The sequence below is a fragment of the Stigmatopora nigra genome, chromosome 17 (assembly GCF_051989575.1).
Source record: "Stigmatopora nigra isolate UIUO_SnigA chromosome 17, RoL_Snig_1.1, whole genome shotgun sequence".
Classification (NCBI taxonomy): domain Eukaryota; kingdom Metazoa; phylum Chordata; class Actinopteri; order Syngnathiformes; family Syngnathidae; genus Stigmatopora; species Stigmatopora nigra.
In genome coordinates this window covers 4,350,743-4,373,385 of record NC_135524.1, presented here as the reverse complement: position 1 = coordinate 4,373,385, position 22,643 = coordinate 4,350,743, and the positions used below count along the sequence as shown (strand labels likewise).

Sequence of the window (22,643 nt, the reverse complement as noted above, 5' to 3'; positions counted from 1 at the left end):
CAGAGATTTTTAAAACCCTTTAAAAAAAAAGCTAACTGGTTGCTATGTTAAACTATGAGATATCGCGTTAAAATGTGATTGACTGTCCATTTAAACTCTTACCAACCTTCCCAGTTCAAATTACTTGGACTACTAGCGCAAAAAGATGAAAATTGCTTTACAATTGGTCGTCTTTCATCGTCAATAGCTCTTAAAAAGTTAAAATATTGTAGGGAAGTTATAATTTTTCACTTTCACTTGCCCTACAGTGAATGAGACTTTTCCTTATGAAGGTAAAAAAATAATTGATAAGTAAAAATCCTTAAGTTTTAAGAATCAGTAGTATAAACAAGCTACTTTTTAAACTTTAACATTTATTTAACTGTAGTCGCATTTGTAATTCCATCCGAATACGCTCTTGTTTTTCTGGCGAATGTTATGAATAATAAAAGACTGAAGGTGAAGCAGAATGATAAAATATTCTTTATACTGTGTACGAGGTTAAACAAAAGGCAACGCAGTTAGGGTAATAAGGTAAATCGTTAAAGGATATTTTGTTTCTATTTTTATTTGCCATTAATTTTCTTGCCATTTTTTAATGGACCACAAAAACAAAAGAGCTCATTAAAATAAAAATGGATAAAATGGTTTGACTTTTACGAAGAAATACTGTATTAGGGCCAGAGTTATGAGAATTGTAACATTAATAGGAAATTAAATGGATAATAACACAAAGTTATATAACAACAATTTAAAAAAGTAAAGCAAAAGTAGCCTTTTTCATTAAATTTAAGTATTTAAATACTCTAAATAATTTCTAATTGGATAAATTAATAATTGTAATACAATTATTATGAGACAAACTTCCCAATCATATAAATATAAGAGTAATAGTTTGAGGAATATTTATAAATGAGTGATGTACCCAAATCTTTTTACAGAACTTAATTATAAATAACTATAATTTTCCAATGCTTTCTTGCATCTACCAGTGTAATTCCACTTTAAGGTCCATTGATAACTAAATTAAGATTTTTAAAGGGCAACTTTCTATTAAAGCAGGAAAACCACTTACACTTTTCAAGATTGTTCACCTTGTAAATTGTTTTATTCCTAATCTTAATAGACTGGCAGTAGCAGCTCTAGACTTACACCCAATTTAAGACTCTGCTTGCTTTTATGGGTGATTTTCACCCGCTTTTGTAGAGCTTTATCTTTCCACGTGATGTTTCTTTGACTTTGAAATCGAAAACTAATTATGCGTCCTGATAAAGACTTTGAAAGCCTCCCACTTTATATGCACTGTCTGCTTAGCAAGGACTTCAATTCATCTATTTGCCTTCCTATATAGTAGATTACACATTCTTTATCAAATTAACATTTTCATGTTCAAAGTGCCACATAGAGTGGAATTCAACCTTTTTTATTTTATTTTGCCATATATATAGCATATGTATAGCAAAAATTTGATCTTGTTGCACATATATGACAATTAAAAGATGGTTGCTAATTTAAACTGGTCGCTACATATGGAAAAAAAAAGTGGACATGTTCTTATTTGCTTAGAGCTACAGAAATGGCTGCCATCATAAACTTCTTTGCTATGGAAAAAATCATTTGAGATACAAGCATGGCCACAAAATGAATTTGAACTCAAAAATCAATGTACTAGTTTTGATTATTAATTGCTCTAAGGGGGTGAATTTAAACTGGGAACTGGAAATTTTCATAAAGTGCAGCGAACATTCATTCGCCCCTCCCAGTCTTAACTGATTGGAAGTCTTGCACCATTAATGGCAGCCAACCAATGACATGACCACAATAGACGTCCACTTGTACTTCTCCCTTTCATCCAATGAACTGGACGCCACCAGACGTCCATATCCATTTCCAAAATCAGGCCAATGCGCTCAACATGGTCTCACACTTTTTCCTGCTCCTCTGCAGCTGCAGAGCGCCGGGCGCCTCCTCGAGGAACAACTTCCCGAGATGATGACCGAACTGCTCGCGGCCGTTCGCGACAAGATGCTCAGCCCGGCCGAGTCGCCCCTGACTCGCTCTCTCCTCATGGAGGTGGTGGAGCTGCACGCACACCACTGGAGCCCCCTGGAAGCACTCACCACACAGTACTACGACCGTACCATCCACAAACTCACCACGGCATAAAAAACCGCCCTTTCACCCCCCCGACTCCGGCTACAGACTTTACTCTTTCCCACTAGGGGGAGTGTAGGCCAGCATCAGCTTGTCTGGGAATATACAGAGGTGTTAAAAGTAGGGGAGGAGGGGGCTGGTTCTTTATCGTCAAATACCGCCCACCCCCCAACCTCTTTTTCCATCCCCCAGCTCTGGTGGCTGATAAAAGACAGAAAATGGAGGCAGGCAGCAGACACGGCGCTGTCTGTCTGCACCGTCTGCCCTCTTCTCCGCAGGGACCCCCGGGTCAGGAGGTCTAGCCGCCGCGGGACTCCAGTACGCCTACGCCAACCCCCAATAACCTAAGCGCCCCCCACCCACCCTTTGTCTCCCTCCCTTAGCAGGAAGCCTTTTTTGTAGGGATGAGACAGCAGGCCTGCTGGGCCAGGCTGGGCTCGGGATAAGGATCAGGCTGGCTAGAGTAGGGTGGCAGATGGCGGCTTGAGCCCTCGTGAAACATACACACACAGTCACAATACACACACAATCGATGCACGCACTGCAAAACGGGCATCCCGCTCCCCAACGGAAAAAGGAAACCAGGGGGTCGTCAGAATTAGAGGAGTATTAAAAAAACAGTCGGAATGCTGTTAAACCTTTTGTTTTTGTCCCTGCCGAGCCGTGCGCATCCGCAATATTTTTAATTGCTTTTTTAAAAAAAAACAACAACAATGTATTTATTGGAATATTGGGTTTTATTGTCCGAGTATTGGCGCCACGCTGAAGAGGGAAAATGCTAACTATACCATATTTTAGTTGTAATAGGAGAATATGGGGTGCAAATACATTGATGGAAAGTTACAATATGAAAAAAGTAGCGTGGTAGGAAGAGAGAAGAAAGTTTTTTCTTTTATATATTTTTTTCTGGGGAGAAATAACACTTTAATATGTTAGATTTTTACAAAATTAGACATTTAGGTTCAGCCTATGAGTCGATACTCGTATGATTTATTTAAAAAAATGTTTTTAACCCTTTCAGAGTGGCTCTAAGACTCCTTAGTGAACGTTCCCGATTGTTATTTGACCCATTTTTTTAATGCATACCTACAAATGACATCTGGCGTTAGGCCTTAATGCACACATTTGAGTTGTTTGCATTGTTGTGAGGTGGTGTGCTTTAAACAAACAAAAGGGGTGAATAGAAAACATCCCGGCAGTTAAAGGAAATTATTCTTAAGATAAAAAGGAATTCATAACGTTTTTTTCTTATCAAGATAGGAAAAAAGAAACAAAACAAAATGGCAAATATAACCTAGTTGGCGTCTAACTGGAAAAGTCCCTTGCAGTGTATTTTTGGTGTGCATTTATGATCAACACTATATGTCAATTATATTGTATTTGAGAAATAATGACATTTATTTACTTGAGTATTTAAAAGATCTATACATGTGTATCTTTCGAGTTAGAGTGCGCTATCATTGGTTATGTAGCATTTGTGAATGGGCTCTGTGTAATCTGTCTTGAGTATGTATGTATTTGTTAAAAAAAAACCTAAACAATGGGAGCTCACAAAAGAAATTCTATGGGAAAATACCCAGAACGTTTTAATGAGGAATTAGCTTTTTTTTTTGCTTTAGTTAACACAACTTTGCAATTCAGGGGCTGCATCTTTTTAACATTATTCAATGATATAGTCATAAGATGTGACTTTTTGACCTTATGATCCTAGTTGGCAATATTGAGGTCATAAACAGTTGTAAAGAATAATTGAAGAAGAGATAAAGAGTTAAATATCTGTGTTCCTTAGAGTTAAAAAATGTGTCACAAAATTAAACTTGTGACATTTCAGGACAAAATATGTGAAGTTGCGATATCACAAAATTCTACTTTACTCTTAAGATGAAGCTTAAAGCCGTTGAGAAGTAAAATTACAAAATTCCTGTTGTAATATCGCTTAGATGAATGACGCCATTTGCATTGCGTTACGCTGTCGTCGTTCAACTTGATGTAACCCCTGAATTGGGACACAATGACAAAAAAGGGGGTGTAAAGGTACATCAATCTCACAGTTCTATGCCAAGTTTGGCCTACCAATGAACTATTTTTTTTACATTCTGTTTTAGTGCCTTATATGGAATTGAACAGCAAGGAAGAGCCAAAAAAAAGCCCTTCGCCCCAATAAAATCCGGCCTTATAGCTAGATCCAGCCCATAATATAGCCTCAGCCTGTGCTATAAAGTACCCTTGCACCCCCAATACAGCGGACATGCTTGTGCTTACACATAGCGTGTGTTTTTCTATTATTATTTCCTCTGTCTTGCATCAAGAATTCTGATCATATGTAATAGAAACATCACTCAGATGATGATGTCATGATAACTTGTTTTTTTTTTTCCTCTTGTTTTATTTCTAGCTTTTTATTTAAGCTCATTCATATACAGGAGGTGGAGAGAGAAAAAAAGACTTGTGATACCTAGCTTGCAGGAAGGTATGTAAGTGGTATTACTGTATTTTACTCGCCAATGCAAGTTTTTCTTCTGCAAAAAAAATGGAAAAAAATGTCTGGCACTCTGAGACCACCCCCCTTCTATGTGTCGGTGGAGCCCCATCGTCTCAAACCCCCCTCCCATCCTTATGCTTATCATCGAATATTTAAAATTTAAATCCAATGGGCTCCACTCAGGTGTCTCCTGTTTTGTTTTTTTTCAGGACTTGTGAGAAATAAAAAAAAAACAGGACAAATTAAGTTTTTTTTCCCCTTCTGAAGACAAAAAAGGCAGATGCTCATATTGTTTTCAACGTCATTAGCGGCAAACACGCGTGACAAATGTGTCACCGCAGTTGGTCGGCACGCTAACAATGCAAAACTCATTTACATGCCGACCGTTATGCCGTCGCACATTAAGCAAACGACACTTTCCAATAGCCATTCCATACGCATACTTGCCAGTTAGTACTCTTGGGTAGTCTTGACACATGCCAGTGGCAATTATCTCCATTTTTTTTACTTTTCTCTCCCCGTCAATAGCAGCCATTTAGGTAATATAACACCAGCCTTCCATTGGGGGACAACAATACCACTTTTCTCCTCTGGAGTATCATCGAAAACTTATATTTATTTAGTATTGCTTTAACATTACTGACAGAAATTGCCAATTTTGGCTTCATATTTCCTTTTTTTTTAGCGAAATTTAGTAAAAATGCCTTTTTTTTCCCCAGTCGGCATTTTGGAAAGGTTAATTTGTTAAAGCACGCCATCAAACTTTTTAGGATTATCGTTTAATGTCGCTTTTAAGCCTTACATTTCAAACTCAAGACTTGTTTAGACAATCTGATCGACAGTGAAGTGTCTTCTAGATTACTGAAAAGTTGAAACAATCTCCTTTCAGGATTGACAGGGCCCTTATCGATTTCAATGAAATGTTCCAGTGATCTGCCGTTCTGAAGGTCAGTGAGGTCTGTACACGCATCCCCGCATTTCCGACCAGATTATTCCACCGTGTCGACGAGAGAATGCTATTGATTCAGGATGCTTTCTCATCCTCAGATGCTCCAGGCATTTACTGGCCAAGGCCAGCTCTCTACTTTCTGAAACTTTCATAAAGTCGGCCTCTGTACCAAGAGGGTAAACTTGTGCAATTCTCTCCTTGTTGGTGATTCAGATTTTTGCGAATCCAAAATATAGCGAAGAAAAATCTGCAGAAGATTATTTAACAAACATTTACTGCAATGCTTAACACATTCAGGCAGTGAAAAACGATTTAGACAAAACTTACACTACTTAAATGTAGCATTTAATGGAGTCCAACCAAGATGCAACTCTGAGGTCAAAAGGCCAGCGCAATGTAGAAGACAAAGTTGCGTTAAAAAGCCGAGAAAGCATCTCCCCAGATGTCCTTATTCTCCAGGAAAAATCAATAACCGTAGGGCACCTGCCGCTTCCAGTTTGACCTTTTCACCTCTCCATCTCGGTCGGGCCAGTGACCCCCCGCTACTCGTTACTTCCAAGTTATTATCCTGGAACATCCACTCATTATCCACCCTGTGCTTTCTATATATAGAAGGCAAAGAAATGTGCTTTTTTTTCTTTTTTTTTTTTTACAGAGTGACATGGCAACACATCATCAGGCCGTAAATGATGCGAGCGTTAGGTATGACGGACAACATGGAGCGAGAAGTGAATGTCCGCTGTTAGAATTGACACTCCTGTACTAGATTTGTGGAATTATGGCTCTTTCACTGCCTTGTGTAAGATACTCCATCACTTTTGAGGGTTCTCAAACAAATGTTGCTTGAAAAATTGTTATCTTACCCCAAAAAACCCTAAAAAAAAATCATTAAACAACCTCTTATTAATGACCTCTTCATATTTTAACACAAGTTGCTTCAAAGCTAAAAGTGTTGTCACGAATTGTCTATGCTAAGTTGAATGACGCAAATCTTAAAACTCTATTTTTTTATTTTAGCAGAGGGAAACTCAGAAGCTGATGTCAACCCGAGCGGAAACTGCAAAGCTGTGTCGCCGCTTCCTGGACTGCCAGTGCAGGAAATGATATCACGACCTTTACGCTTCCTGAATGAAGTGTCTCAGCGGCCCTTTTTGGGGGGCGCAGGAACTCCTGAGTCAGTAAATCAAGTTTAAATGGAGCCAAACGCCGGCTCCCGCTTAGAGTCCTTTTCAAAGTCTTCTTTTAAATATTTGCCAAGAGAGTTAGCTCATCTTTCACTGGGTTGACCATAGAATTTTTGGATAAGTGGCGTTAAGAAAATGTGAAACGGCGAGATTTCTCTCAATATTGCTAACATTAATTCATTGGCTTCCGTTTACAGGCGATGGGCGTCCAGTCCGTATAAAACGGCGACCAACCATCATCAAGCACTAGTGAAAAACTCATCAATTCACAGCAGAAGGATGAGAGGAGCCATGTAATTGGACATCTATCATTGTCAGTGGCACTAAGGTAAGACCATTCTCATTATCTTTAATCTTACATTTAAAAAAAAAAATCTAAAATTGTACTTTACTCTTGATAGAAGTTGTAACAGTCCTATTTTATTAGGTAACAAAAATTGAAAGATTACTATTAATAGAATGCGCTAATTATGCTTCATCTACTTGAAATATGATGACTAGATACTTTTAAAATAATGTTTTGGTTTACATGTCAAAATTGATATATTTTGGGAAAAAGAAACACCCAAGTCACAAATATTTATGTCTGTATAATCTGCAAAAAGGATATTTCTGAGATGTATGTAAAATTTGGGACTAATCATCTAGATTTTGTAAGGCCTGGCAAGTTTATTTTGTATTGGATTGGATTGAATAACTTTATTCATCCCATATTCTGGAAATTTCGTTGATACAGTAGGATGCAGATGGCATTTTAGACATAAGCACATATATGCAAGCACATATATACATACACACATATATGTAAACACATATATACATACATACATATATAAGCACATATATACATACATACACATAGATGTACATGCATGCATATGTTAGACCTTAACACACATTTTCTTCCAATGACAACTTTTAACGTAAAAGAGTTGCACAATTACCAACTGTACTCTCATGAATGGGCTTGTCTCGAATCGATCGTAATCATTGCGCAGAGTTCACGTGTATGGGTCACGTTCCTGACGTCTTTGTTGCTAGCGTGTTCGCCCGAGCGTTCACTTGGCTCACATTTGCGCTATTTCCACGTCGCTGGTGCCAATACTAACAGATGGAATGTGGCACTGAGAGAGAGAGAGAGAGAGAGGAGAGGCCAAGAATTCTAGGAATGAGGAAGTGGGAAGAGGTCAACAATTCCTTTAGTCTGTTACTGGCCACTGCTGATGTCTACGTGTTTTGTTTTTTTTAGTCAAGCCTGATGGGTCACTGAATCGAAAATCAACACTACCACTATAATTAGCGACGGGGAAAAGGGGGGGCGCTTTGCCAATGTCTGCACATGAACAGCAGAACGTGGCACCTGATGTCTTTGTTGCTGGGCACCCGCCAAGCGATGATCAGGCTCGACCTTGTTGCCAGGCAACCTGCACCCCCTCTACCCTCTTCGACAACCCACCCCCACTCGCCAGACATGCTTAAAAGTCAGGAAACAAGTTAACCCCCGAGGAAGGCTTTGAACGGCGTCGTAATGTGAAAACATCTGTGCGCGTTTGCCCACTTTTAACGGGCCCGCCGGCTTGAAGGCGTGTTCCCCCCGTATAAACACGCTTCAAAGATGACGGCCGGCGGATCGTGTGGATTCGAAGACAAGGTGCTACTTTGTCTTGGAAAATCCACGCCCCATGCACCAATGAATAGAAACCCAACCCAATATCTTCTTATTCTTAGTGTAAAGGCTTTTTTAAGGTAGTCTTTGATTCGTTAAAAAAACTTTTCAGGCGGCTGCGCTTAAGAAAATTCAGCACAATGACATTTTTCATTAGTTTGTGCAATGTTAAAGTTGTGACCTTTTTATATCCAACTAAAGAATGGCAGCCTATTTGGAATCCTCACTTCCTAAAGAGCCACGTCTTTCAATTTAGTTTAAAATTGCATCTTCTATTTTCGGGTCATATATTTTTGTATCCAGCCTCAGCATAGTTGACCGTAACATGTATTTTGTAGAATCAAAGATGAAGTACTTGGAGGAGGAAAAAAACCCACAGGGAAAATAGAAATAGCATGAGAAGTCCACACTTTTGCTGTGAATTTAAATTAGTTGTCCAATTCATTTTGAACTGGGAGGGATGGCAGTGAATGAATGGGTTTGCCAAACATTTATTCAGATAAAATGAACATCTATCAACTTAACTGGTTTAATAAAGCTACTGTTTATGTCTCAATAGTCTAAAAAAGTACAATAAAGTAGAAAAATGCCTGGTTAAACCGCACTGGAGAATAATTTGCATTTATTTATTAGAAAAGAACAAACTTCTGATAAGTAAAAATAGTAAAATGGATATCAAAAGGCTAAATAGTCAACAAATTAATTTTTTGGGATAACTATAGTACTACAATACTATAATGTAGTGGTGGTATATACTATAGTGGAGTAAAAACACAAGAATAGAGTCAGTTGTAATTAGTATTAGTATACAGTAGTATGGGACTACTATACTATAATGTGTTGGTGGTATATACTATAGTAGCATAAAAACACATAAGAATAGGGTAAGTTGTAATTAGTATTAGTATTAGTATATAGTATTGGACTACTATACAATTATGTAGTGGCGGTATATATGTATAGGTTATGCTATACTTCAGATACTTTTTCTTTTTTTCCATTTTGCTGCAGGTTGAGTATAAGCGTAATTTTTATGTTAATTTCGAGTGTGGGTGGGCTGGAAGCATCTCGCACCTCTTTTGTGTTCTTCATTAGATCTCTTTTTCCCAGCTCGTGCCTTGTGCGTGCGTGGCGTACAAGCACACATGAGACATGAGGCGGCAGACAAAGGAGCGTTGAGGCGCCCTCGCGGTCAAGCCGGGGCCACCGGCGAGCGCCGCGATGGTGGCGCACCAACAATGGCGACGTTGTTTGATATCAGCGGCGCGCTATTCAGCCTCCGGCTCGGAATATTAAACATGCCGACAACAAGGGACAACTTACAGTAGCTCTTGGGTAATGCAGAGATGACGATGTTGGGGCTTTTTTGAGTCTGAGTGAGACATAACAGTTCAGGAAAACTTTTTAGATGTTATTCTTATTCATTGGCGCAGATCCGAATTGGGGAAATTGTTGTTTACTTGAGGAAATGAGCTTGGCTTTAGGAAATTGTTGGTATTTTTTATAGTTGGAATGGGTTTATTTATTGGATTTGGAATTTTAAGGCATACGTTTGAATCTTTGTCGAAATAGTTGGAATTAGTTGGAATATTTTCATTGGAAAAGGAGTGGTGGTAGTTCGATTTCCTTCAGAGGATTTTTAAATTTTAGCTGTTTGTAAAAATATATCATGGCAGTGATAGTATAATTCTTTTAACTTCACTTTTTGACTTTTTTCTGACTTATTGTTCCGTTTCCTTTAAGGCGTGTTGACATAAATAACAACAGTAATTGTTTTTATGGTAAAAGCACATCTTTCTTGTTGTGTTTTCCTTTTATTTTAGTAGTATTTTGCCTTAATACTTATTTTCTTGCACTTACAACTTTATTTTCATAATATTTTGCCTTCATTATTGTAATATATAACTTTGTTCCCCTCCCATAACAATTTGTGTCTCTATTCTCCTCCTAATTGTGAATTAATTCTCCTAAAAATCCCGATAAACTCAATCAAATACAAAAGTAACAATCAGTCTGGTTAGTTTGCCTTTAGAAATCTTCTCAATAGAAATGCCAACGCATCCAATCGGGCTATTGACAAACCTGTTTAAAAATCCGATCAACGCCATTGATTTCCCTCTTGTAACTGATTTGCAACTGCGATGTTATCAGGCTCGTCATAATTTCACAGCCCTCCCTTAAAGATTGATTACATTATTGATCGCTCGTTCCTGCTTACCGCCGCGCGTGTTTGGCCTCTTGTTTGACAGCTCAATTGCTGTTTTGACTTTGACGCCCACGGCAAACGAGGAGGTAAATTAGTCTAGGGATGACCCTGGTGCACATTCATCCGCGTCAGACTTTTTTTTTTTTACCCTGTCCGCTACGTGGCCGAGATTTAAAAAAGAAAAAACGTGGTTTGTCTTAACGCCGCAGTGCGGCCAAGGCAAACAACGTGTTGTTGGAACGAGCACGCAGGTGTAACAAGCGTGCCCTGGCGGTAATGTTTATATTTGTGTCAACACGCCTCGTAAAGAAAACGGAACAGAGCGGATGTGTGTTGGAGTGTTTGCAGAAAAGTCGGAGAGAAAAAAATAACTTGAAATGAAAGCTGACAGACAGTTGACCTTTCAGGCAGTCCAAGTGCTGACCATGCTTAAATTAACCTTAAAATACACCTGTCAAACACAACTTTAAATGTACTTGCACAATCCTTACACCTAGAATAATAATTAACTTGACTTCATTTCATTAAATAATGGTACAGATATTTTCATATTTCTACTTAATTGCCGTATTTTCCGAACTATAAGTCATCCTTTCTTGCGCCTGCAACTAATACTAAAGTCCATTTTTTCCATTATTTTACGCACATTTGTTCTTATTTTCTGATAAAATAAAAAATAAGATGATAAACACCCCTCCCAAAAATGCAATTTATACTTCAATGCGACATATAGCGTGAAAAAATAAAATAAAACTATATATAAACACACACACTATGTATATATGCATTATTTTGTTTTATTTCCCCTGGGAATTTCTGCTATTTTATACGCTTAGTGCAGGAAGGTTAGAGGGACAGAAGTGTATGTGTATATGCCGTATGTGTGTGTATGTGTGTATACATATTTATATTATATTTTCACACCACTTCTCACACATAATGTGTGTGTGAGTGGGTTTGCATGTCTGTCACCTTCCATTATCCGACAGCCCCCATACCATGATCCACCTCCCTCCCCCCCCCAATGGCTTCTCGCCTCAGTGGCCTTCCCAGTGATGAGCGAGAAGAACATCACGATAAAAAGTGTTGCCTGAACTGCTAATTTCCTCCACTCAAGCACGCACACAAATCCCCCCTGGCCCCCCACCGCCCCTTTTCACACTGCCTTTGACCTTGCCCCCTTTCACAAAAAGTTAACCTCACATGCAAAGGGAGGTCAGCCACACTCATAGAGGGGGGAGGTCAAGGAGAGGCTGCCGTCTTTGACTCCCTCGGGGTCTCCTGGCGGGGGAACAAGGACGAGGCAATAGGATGACGATATGGCTGCGGCTTGTGGCAATTTATACCGCCGAGCGCTGTCGACGTATGGAAACATTTTCTTGCAACCAAAAAAAACATTTAAAAAGCTTTGTGCGCACGGCATTTGCGTTTTCTAATTGTAGTGTAGCATTCTGGCTTGTTTTGTATAGTCATAACTAGTGCAGGGTGGGCAAACTATTCGGCCTGGGGGGCTTTAAAAATTTGACAAATGGGCCGGGTCAGCACAAGATACGATACATATAAAAAAGTGCATCAGTTAACAGTACATACGAAACATAAACCGAAAAAAGGACTAAAATATTAACATACTCATCATTCATCATTAAAGTAAAAAGTATCAAGTGTAAAGTAAAAGGGAATGTATTAAGAAGTATTCAAATGTAATTTATAAAAAGATAGAGGGGCTGTAAAACGCAAAACAAAAAATTTGGACAACTAGTGTCTACTTTCTTTTGAATACTTCGTCCCTCTCGTATCTCACGTTGGATAGAGAATTGCCACATTGCAAATTGGGCGTGTCAAATTAACTTTTGGGCCCCCTCCCCTCAGATTATTATTCAGGCAAAACACTGGTTCTATATAATTGAATCAAGAAGCCGTGAGTGTACAATGGGGGGTACTTTAGATTCAGCCACTTTCGAGCCTTACTGTCCTCAATGGCGTAGAACATTTTACCTTTAAATGTCACATTTGATACATTTGTACAGTATTGTGAGATCTTACAAAAGAAATCTTACTTTTTAAATAATATTACTCCAGTGGCATTGACATTTCTCTTGCCGTTATTCCTTCTAAAGTATAAAAAGTGGATGCTTAACACTTTATAGGACGGGACAGTCATTAAACTCACATGGAATGGGTTAAAGCCGTTAAATTATAAAATCCTTATCTGGAAGAAAATGTAAAAATCTATTAGTTTGTGCAGATTCAATGTGATTTTGTAGAAAATGACAAATGCAGTAGAATTTTTCCTCCCTCAGCTTGAGGCTGCATTTGAGTCTAGCTTTTGTATGTGGCATCAATATATATTCCCGTGGGACTTGGGGGTGGACTGCTACTCTATAGGTGAATCTACTGTAAGTTTCATTTTGATGGGGATGCCTTTTGATAAGCTATGCTGTCTGAGTGAATGCAGTCCTCATTATCTTCTCCCGCCTATTAATAAAATGCTTTAACATGTTTTTTCACCGCAGGCTATAAACAAAGGCTACATTCAGCCCACAACTTGAAGTAACTCAAATCAATTGTTTTTGCCTTTAAGTAGTTTGACTGACTTCTTTTCATGATGATCTGAACAGGCTCTGTCAAATTGAATCAGATATTTTCAAATCTAGTACATAGGTTGGATTTTTCAGTATTAACTTACTTACATTATGTGCAAAGCAAGTTTAAGACATAAAAGTACACTAGTTTTTCTCCATTCAACCTGGTCTGGAACTGAATGGGGTCAAAGCGGCTACCACCTGGGCTCGCAAGTACGTTTATGTGCACTCAAGCGAGGTGCCGCCTGTAAACAGTGCGGCTCACAGCGATGCTTTTTTTTTTTTCTCTCTGTTGTGGAGCAGCCTAGCACTTTGCATCAAATGTGTCAGCATCCAGAGGGGCTTTTTAAAGGCCACGTCTACATTCATTCATACATGAAGAGGAAATGACGGGCAGGTCCTGTGAGCACATGCTTTTGTTAGTCTACAGTTCATAAATAAAAATTGAGGTTAAACTAGGGGTCTCTATTTGACATGAAAGGCATTATTAAATGTAATCCTTGGTAAAAATAATATCTTTTTTAAAATACTAGAACAAAATATACTTTTAAGCATGATAATAAAGTAGAGTACAAACTGTTTTTTTTTTTTTACTGGCCAACAGCAAATTCTAACAAATTCCAAATAACTTAATAATAATCTGCAATATCTTAGATTGTGCAATATTTTAAAGTTTACCTTTTGACATTTTATATTTTTATATTACTTATTTATGTTTTTTTTACTAGGAAAACACACTTTGTGGAGTAGTACCACCAATTTCATTATACACGCTGTGTATAATAACAATAAAGGCTTTAGATTTGGATTTCATTCAAAAAATATCATTAAAAAAGGCCCCTACAAGAACCTTAAGTACAGCCTACATTGTTGTGTTTCTTACTCTGAACACTACCATAATACCAGTTGCGTTTCCTGAAAGTTTTACCAAGTGTTTTTGTCTGTATGCTTGAAACGGGTGCATTTGCAGATATTTTAAATTGATCTTGACAATCATACACAGTCTCCTCGGTTTCCTGTTTTTCTCGCTGGTTGTCACACTCCCGGTTAGTGGTGCGTGAGGTGCCACAAAACGTCACACGCGGAGCGACAGTGCACAAAGCTCTTAATATCTCATATGTTTCTTTCAGTGGGGCTCACACCTCCACTCTGTCTCACACTTTTTGTGTATGTGCGTGTATTCGGGTGTGTCACAGTCAAGGTTCACTGGCGGGTTAGCTGGCGGGCTCGCCATGTTACCATATTCCACCGTTTGGATATCATTGTTGACTCACTTCTAAATGTATTTGTGGATATTTGTCTTGGCTTTTGGGCTCTTGATGTGAGAGGGAACACCATATGGTTTATATTGCTTAATATGTTCTTGCTATATTTGTGATATTATTGTCAGAAAGAATATGAGCTTGGTATGTGTACATGTTAGTTCAGCATGGGCAAACTACGGCCCGTGGGCCACATTAGGCTTTTTAATCCGGCCCGCTGACGTTTATGTTTCATATGTACTGTTGCTGTTAACAGTCAGGATTTTTTTGCATTATTATTAACGTAAAAAGCACACTTAATTAAAAACGTGTTGCAAAGATTTGGCCTTTCACGACTATGAAACGCTTAGAGACACCTGCCACAACATCCTGTTGTCAGAGCACTCTCTACGCTGAATGACATATATTACTACACTACAGCATCCTCTTTTATGATCATTGGGCTAATCTTGTCAAATTAAACTGTCGGGGGAGGCAGGCTTGCAAAATGCTTCAATAAATCCAACTGTTGTGCTTTCAGTTCTTCAAGGCAGCTTGACATCATGTTTGTGTCATTTAATATCTCTAGCTAGAAGGCATTTTGTGTTAATGGCAAAGAAAATGCATCCAAAATCAGACTGAAATCAGTCTGATTTTAATTTTAAAAAAAAGTTTTAATCCAAAAAAACGCTTCTGCTATGAATCTTAGTGGTACTTGTACTAATAGTATTCCATTATTTGTCCGGGTATTGCATCTTTTTTTCATCCCTTGCCCTGTTGAGCTGCTTAGAGATAGAGAATGGAGATTTTTATAGGCTGAACGGTTTAAATGTGCCACATGGGAGTTAATGTACTCGATGTTGGGCTTGTTTATAATGTTGTTTATTCAGAGAAAGCACCCAGAAAAAAAATGGACAGAAATCAGATGTAAAAGTGATGCAGGGTAGGCTTATGTCCATAGTTATAGCTGGGGGTATGCTCCAGCGCCCCCAGGACAGGAATAGAAAGTCTATGCTTAGCATGTTAGTAAATTTAAAAAATTTACACCATGTTGTGGCATGTTTGGGGATTTTTTTCTGTGGTTGGAACCAAGCCAATGGAACGGGAAGATTAATTAGGAAGTAGTTTTATTATTGAGCCTTTTCTCTCACTTTTGTGCAAGGATTTGTGTTCAAAATATCTTCTGCTGTCATTTTAAAATCCATCACTGTCAGCATTTCCTCACATCTTTTCAAATTTACCTTGCACGGTTCCCGGATGACCCAAAAAATTGATTTTCTTGTTGCTGTTGGCAACTTCAATCCACTGTTCTTGCACGCTATAATTTCCCTTTTTTTGTCATATTTATTCGCGAGCTTAACCAGTCTTTCCTTTTTCCCCCGAATTCTTTCCATAAATGGGCTTAGTTTGAGACCATATTGATGGTTTTTTATTCCATTTGTGCTTTTAAGAAAAGAAAAAAAAACATGTCTGACTCATTGTGTGACAAGTCGTTTGTAACTTTAACAAGACAAGACAGGGTGCGAATCGGTGGTGTGCCTAGACGACGTGGTGGCGCGAAGCTGGCCTGCTGCCCGCAGATAAGATGAGCGGCGGGCAAGATAGCGTCGGAAAGTGACAGCTTGCCACGCGGAGTGCAGCGGGGTGATAGATTCCCCATCCTGCGCCGTCCCTTTACGACCATAATCACACAGCATTTAATCATGCACACTGCGCTGAGGCTTTGCATTAAAGTGACGGGGGGAAGCGTTTATGCAATTTGAGAGGGCCGGCCGTGGGAGGGCCTGTGCCAGGCTTTATTTAGACTGACTTGATGTCTGCGGAGGATGAAATTCACTCACAGAGGCATCCACAAGGCAAATCTTTTGCACCCAAAATAAGAAAAAAAACTTGTTTTAACCATTTTAGGGTATCTGTTCAAATCATTGGCTACCATTATCATATATCTGGTGAAGTGAGTTATATTAGTATTTAAAAGTATTCATATTTTACTCATTGGCTGTGCTTGATGGGGTAGAATTTTGGTAACTGACCTAAAATAGTTGTTTTTACTACATTTTGTTAACTTCTCAATAATTGCATGTTGATTAGATTCTATTCTCAATGCATTGGCTGGCATTGATAGCGATATATGTCCAATTTATTTGGAGTGGGAGGGTTCGAGCAACCTTTTTCACATCTATAAATGCTTCACGCTTCTATTTCTGTTTCTTCAGGGTTGTTAACGTCTGTCCAACTAGAACTTTGTAACATTGCCATCACGTTGGGCTTACTCTTTCACTCTCATAATCAAATACCACACACACATGCACATTCAAGTTTAAACTGAACATATTGAGTGTATACAAACCCTCACATGCACACACACACACACACACAAACCACTAAGGTCTGGAGCAATGTTGAAATGGGTTCCCGGGAAAATTGGATCTCTTCCACAGCTTAAATTCCACAGACTTGGAGGCATGCAGTTGCCTAGCAACAGCAGTGCTGTATCCACCTTTTTTATGCTTTTGCATATTATTCTTCTTTTGGCTCAGCCCTTCAAAAGTTAAACATGCATGAAAGGCCACTATGTGTCAGCAAGCAATCTAGATTGAAATGTGTACAGGGTCACAGATTCTATCATTGATCGCAGTTTTTTTGTTTTTTTTTAGGGTTTTTTTGACAAATATTCATCTTAGATCAGCTGATGTAAGTTGTCCCATGACACCTTAGGATAAGAAAATGGTATTTAACATTATGGTATTCATTCATAAATAATCTTTGCATTCAAATGATAAGACCTGCGCATGCTAAAAACCTGCCTCGACATGACCAAATTCCCTGTGAAATTCTTCATGGTTTTTCTGACATTTACACACTCTATACAATTTATTACTACCCTTTCAAAGAATAAATGTCAAGAACTCATTTAAGATGAGTCTTATTCACGAGCTAACAACCAAAAAAGTCATGTTCGGTATGACAGAAAAATGGAAAAACAAAAGATGAGCGTAAAAAACAGGTTTAGTTTTATTTTTCTGCAAAAAAATGCAAAATGGTCATGCAAATGCTACTTACAGTAGCTAAAATATTTGCTTTATTTTAATATAGTTTGACAAAATATTTCTATAAAAAGCTTTATATTAAATGTATATTTTATGATTGTATTTTAATAAAGTAGATCAACCCATTTACATCTTTTTAATGAGTTCAATACACATTTTAAATATTAAAATTCTTAAGAAATGAGGTGAAAAATAGTGTAAACGTCAAATGTAGTTAGTTTTGGTCCATGGAATTTCTGGCAAGCTCAGACTTGTGCATTGGAAAATAAACGTCAGCATGATTGAAGTCATTAAAGAAAGAAAAACAAATCGCATATTAAGCAAGCTTTTGCTCACTGACTTTGAATTAAAAACATTATTTTTCCTTCTATTTTTTTTTCTTTACCCAGCCGCTTTTCAAGGATAGAAGACAGATAATTCAAGTAAAAGTCGCCGTCTTCCTCGGAGCTTCATATCGCTCTCTTTCTGCTTTGATCGGGCTCCTTGTATAACAAGGCCCCCGGGTCCGACACTACAAGAAAGTACAAAAATTCTAATTGTGCATGCGTGGGTGCGTGTCTGTGTTTGCGTGCGTGCATGAGAGTGTGCGTTCACACATGTGTACATGCTTGAAGTATGTGCTGATTATCATCCTATTTGTGTCAGACACCAAACTTGGCCGTAGGGATTAATTTTTCATGAGGTTTTTTTTTTTTTTTTGCATTGCTGGAAAGCCCTCTGCTCTCTAACATAAGACTGTATTACATTTACATTTTTTTGTAGATGCTTAATGGGCATTAAACCATGGTTGAAATTGGTTTGCTATGTGGGACATTGCTGGTTTAATGTATTAGTTCAAATACATAGAAGAGTATTTGAATATAATTGGAATAATATTATTGTATGGCATTGTCAGCACTAGATGTCAAATACATTTTTGATTGGGAAGGAATGTCAAGGGTTAAAAAGGATATATATTTAGAGAAATGAATTGAATATTTTTTAAGACATAAATCTGTATATCATGGGCATTAACTTTTTATAAGTAGTCATTTTAAATAAAAAGAATATTGAGTTAAAGTGTGTCTTTCACTAAAAAATGTGTCAAAAATTTGGATATTTTCTAATCCAACTATTTTTTCTTGCAAATAAGACACTGTATTGTTTAATTTATTAGAAAAAAAAGCTTTTGTTAAATGATTAGGAAAAATATATCTTAATATTATAATCGTAGTCTTTAAACATCAAAATGTTGCATATGAATGAACAATAGAATTAATATGTAATTTTTGTAAACAGGCAGACTGTATTAATTGCTATTAAAAATAGGGGGCTAAAAAAAATAACTGACCACTCTCCCAAAAGACTGAGTCATCTTTCCTTAAATGAAAGCACCAAACCACTGGGTTAAAATCCTAGTGCTTGCAAAATATTCCCCACTATTATTCAGGTACATGAAGTGGTGGATGAAGAAAAAAAGCCTTACTATACTATGTCGTTTTTGTAAGAAAAAAAGCCTTACTACTTATATGTCGTTTTTGTAAGAAAAAAAGCCTTACTATACTATGTCGTTTTGTAAGAAAAAAAGCCTTACTATACTATGTCGTTTTGTAAGAAAAAAAGCCTTACTATACTATATTGTTTTGTAAGGAAAAAAGCCTTACTATACTATGTCGTTTTTGTAAAAAAAAAAAAGCCTTACTATACTATGTCGTTTTTGTAAAAAAAAAAAAGCCTTACTATACTATGTCGTTTTTGTAAGAAAAAAAGCCTTACTAAACTATGTCGTTTTTGTAAGAAAAAAAGCCTTACTCGACTGTGTCGTTTTTGTAAGAAAAAAAGCCTTATTATACTATGTCGTTTTTGTAAGAAAAAAAGCCTTACTATACTATGTCGTTTTGTAAGAAAAAAAGCCTTACTATACTATATTGTTTTGTAAGAAAAAAAGCCTTACTATACTATGTCGTTTTTGTAAGAAAAAAAGCCTTACTATACTATGTCGTTTTAAATAAATGAGATAAAAGTATAAGTATTACTACATCCTTTCACAGGGTGGTGGCCCAGTGGCTAAGTCATCAGTCTTCCACCTCTTTGGTCTTGGGTTCAAATCCAAGTGCAGGCAATGATTTTCCAAATATATTCAGGTAAATGAAAGGGACAAGAGTACAAGTACTACTGCTTTCTTCCACAGGGTGATGGCCCAATGGTTAAGTCATCAGTCTCCCACCTCTGAGGTCCTTGGTTCGAATCCATGTGCAGGCAAAGATTTTCCAAATATTATTCAGTTAAAAGAATAAGTTCTAATGCCTAAGTGTCTAAGTTTATAATTCTTCAGTAGTGAATGAAGCATTTTGTCAAAAAATGACTAAGTGTTTCACCCCAGTTTCCTTGGATAAAACGTTTCAACACCCTTGTATAAGTGGGGCACGAGTTGGTGTTGTGGGTTGCACACTCGCCTTTGCACCGAGAGAACGTGAGTTCGCTTCCCGGTGTCGCCGGTTGACTGACCAAGCAAGCGGTCGAGGGTCGGCCGAAGGCCGACCCGAGAACGCCTTTCGCACATACAGGTCCATCAAGTGTCTTCCGAACTGCCGAAGGCAGTTCGGAATATAACCTTTTGCTGAAAAGTATAACTAAGTGTTTTATATAAATTAAAAAGTTTTTCTTTTTTTTTTCTTCTTCTTCTGTTTCCATTGACCAATTCTCCTTTCCAATCATTTTCAGCCAAACGACGGCAGCGGGAATCGAACCCAGGTCTCCCACACGGGAGTCCAGTGAACTAACCTCTGCGCCAACCAAGTGACTACACTTTCCTTAGTAATCATTTGAGTGTCTTTCCAAGAAGTACTCAGAAACAACTAAGTGAAAATGTGTTCCGCCACCGGGAATCGAACCAAGGTCCTCCGGACGGGAGTCCAGTGAACTAACCTCTGCGCCAACCAAGTGACTACACTTTCCTTAGTAATCATTTGAGTGTCTTTCCAAGAAGTACTCAGAAACAACTAAGTGAAAATGTGTGCCGCCACCGGGAATCGAACCAAGGTCCTCCGGACGGGAGTCCAGTGAACTAACCTCTGCGCCAACCAAGTGACTACACTTTCCTTAGTAATCATTTGAGTGTCTTTCCAAGAAGTACAAAGAAACAACTAAGTGAAAATGTGTGCCGCCACCGGGAATCGAACCAAGGTCCTCCGGACGGGAGTCCAGTGAACTAACCTCTGCGCCAACCAAGTGACTACACTTTCCTTAGTAATCATTTGAGTGTCTTGACAAGAAGTACAAAGAAACAACTAAGTGAAAATGTGTGCTGCCACCGGGAATCGAACCAAGGTCCTCCGAACGGGAGTCCAGTGAACTAACCTCTGCGCCAACCAAGTGAATACACTTTCCTTAGTAATCATTTGAGTGTCTTTCCAAGAAGTACAAAGAAACAACTAAGTGAAAATGTGTGCCGCCACCGGGAATCGAACCAAGGTCCTCCAGACGGGAGTCCAGTGAACTAACCTCTGCGCCAAACAAGTGACTACACTTTCCTTAGTAATCATTTGAGTTTCTTGACAAGAAGTACACAGAAACAAATAAGTGAAAATGCGTCCCGACCGGGAATCGAACACAGGCCTCCCGGACAGAAGTTCAGTGAACTAACCTCTGCGCCAACCAAGTGACTACACTCTCTTCAGTCATCATTTAAGTGTCTTGACAAGAAGTACAAAGAAACAACTAAGTGAAAATGTGTGCCAACCGGGAATCGAACCCAGGTCCCCAAGACAGGAGTCCAGTGAACTAACCTCTGCGCCAACCAAGTGACTACACTTTCCCTTGTCATCATTTGAGTCTCTTGACTACAAATACACAGAAACAACTAAGTGAAAAATGTTTCCAGACTGGGATTCGAACCCAGGTCTTCCAGACACAAGTGCAGTGAACAAACTTCTGCGCCAACCAAGTGATTACACTTTCCTTTGTCATCATTTGAGGGGATTCACTACAAGTACACAGAAACAACTAAGTGAAAAATGTTTCTGGACCGGGATTTGAACCCAGATCTCCCACACTGTAGCCAGGTGAACAAACCTCTGCGCCACAAATTGGCAGTCATAATTGGAAGGTCTTGACTACAAAGACATAGAAATAACTAAGGGAAAATATTTCCCAACCAGGACCTCATTACACCTAAATAGAATCACTTTTTCTATTCTAAGATACCTCAAAAGCTGGACTATTGAATTGTTGGATCCTAAACTGCTCTATATTTTTAGCAATTGTTTTACTAATACAAAGTCAACAATATGTAACGGTCTTCGGCTGACCGGATTTTTGTTTTTTTCTGAAAAAAATGACTAAGTGTTTAGTTTACATTAAAAATGTTATTTTTAATGTAAACTATGTCTTCACATCTCCCATTTTTGTCGGGGTTTCGCTGAGAAATGCACATGTCAGTCAACTCGCACAAAATTGTGAAGGCTGAGCGGTCGCCGCCTCCCCCTCATCTCACTCGTCATGGCGACCAATCGGCTTTTAAAGTCATGCTGCATTATTGAAGTCAGCTGTCAGCAGTTGAGGCTGAAATGTCTTTTCCTCGCGTCGTGTTATTGAAAAACGAAATTGTCGCCTGTCTGGTGGCAACATTGCAGTCATCCATCATATTTTCTAGGCCGTGCATACTGACATTTCTCTAAGTTATCTTGGTAATGTGCTATAGAAATGTACAGAGCCATAGAAGGGAGTTACGGCATGGTGTGATGGTAATAGGATGGGACGCAGAGAAGGCCTTGCAGGCTGTGACGTTCCACCACTGGTTGAAATGAGCATGAGAATGCCATAGGCAATTGTGGCTGTGTTTGAGCTCCACCCATCCGAGACCCCCCCACACTCTTGATTGACACTTCCAGACTGTAATCATGGGCAGACGTCAACCCCCCCACCACCACTATGGTCCCCTATCTCCTGCCCTCCCCCTTCTGGCTGGGAGCAGACAGTCTGCCTTATCCACAACCCCCTTTCGTTTGAGTTTATAGGCAAACATGTATTTACTGCATGCAGGCAGACATGAGTGCAGAAATTCATATGTAAACATGTATTGTGCATGTATTGTATGGACATATGACATAAAGAATGGACGAGGTGAAGGAGTTTGATCTTTAAATAGAGTGTACACCTCCAAATGAGAC

General features: G+C 38.5%; 1 protein-coding gene and 1 long non-coding RNA gene across 9 annotated transcripts in view; both read left to right on the top strand.

Moving 5' to 3' along the window:
- ctif (CBP80/20-dependent translation initiation factor) overlaps positions 1 to 5,172 on the top strand; it is a 63,351-nt gene extending 58,179 nt beyond the window's left edge. For 5 of the 6 annotated variants that reach the window (XM_077737010.1, XM_077737009.1, XM_077737008.1 and 2 more), the window contains one exon: positions 1,927 to 5,172. In XM_077737010.1, the coding sequence (XP_077593136.1) occupies positions 1,927 to 2,145 (219 nt within the window). In that variant the 3' untranslated portion in view covers positions 2,146 to 5,172. The remainder of the gene's footprint in view (positions 1 to 1,926) is intronic. The other variant, XM_077737007.1, reaches the window with a different exon arrangement.
- Positions 5,173 to 5,343: 171 nt separating this feature from the next.
- Positions 5,344 to 22,635, top strand: LOC144210182 (uncharacterized). Of its 3 annotated transcripts, none has more exons than XR_013329322.1 (4): positions 5,344 to 6,363; positions 6,582 to 7,076; positions 20,197 to 20,946; positions 21,374 to 22,635. It is a non-coding gene; the product is annotated as an uncharacterized LOC144210182 (long non-coding RNA). The 3 variants fall into 3 exon arrangements; XR_013329323.1 differs by lacking the exon at positions 21,374 to 22,635 and adding an exon at positions 19,524 to 19,616 and having other exon boundaries at positions 20,197 to 21,089; XR_013329321.1 differs by lacking the exon at positions 21,374 to 22,635 and having other exon boundaries at positions 20,197 to 21,089.
- Positions 22,636 to 22,643: the final 8 nt, after the last annotated feature.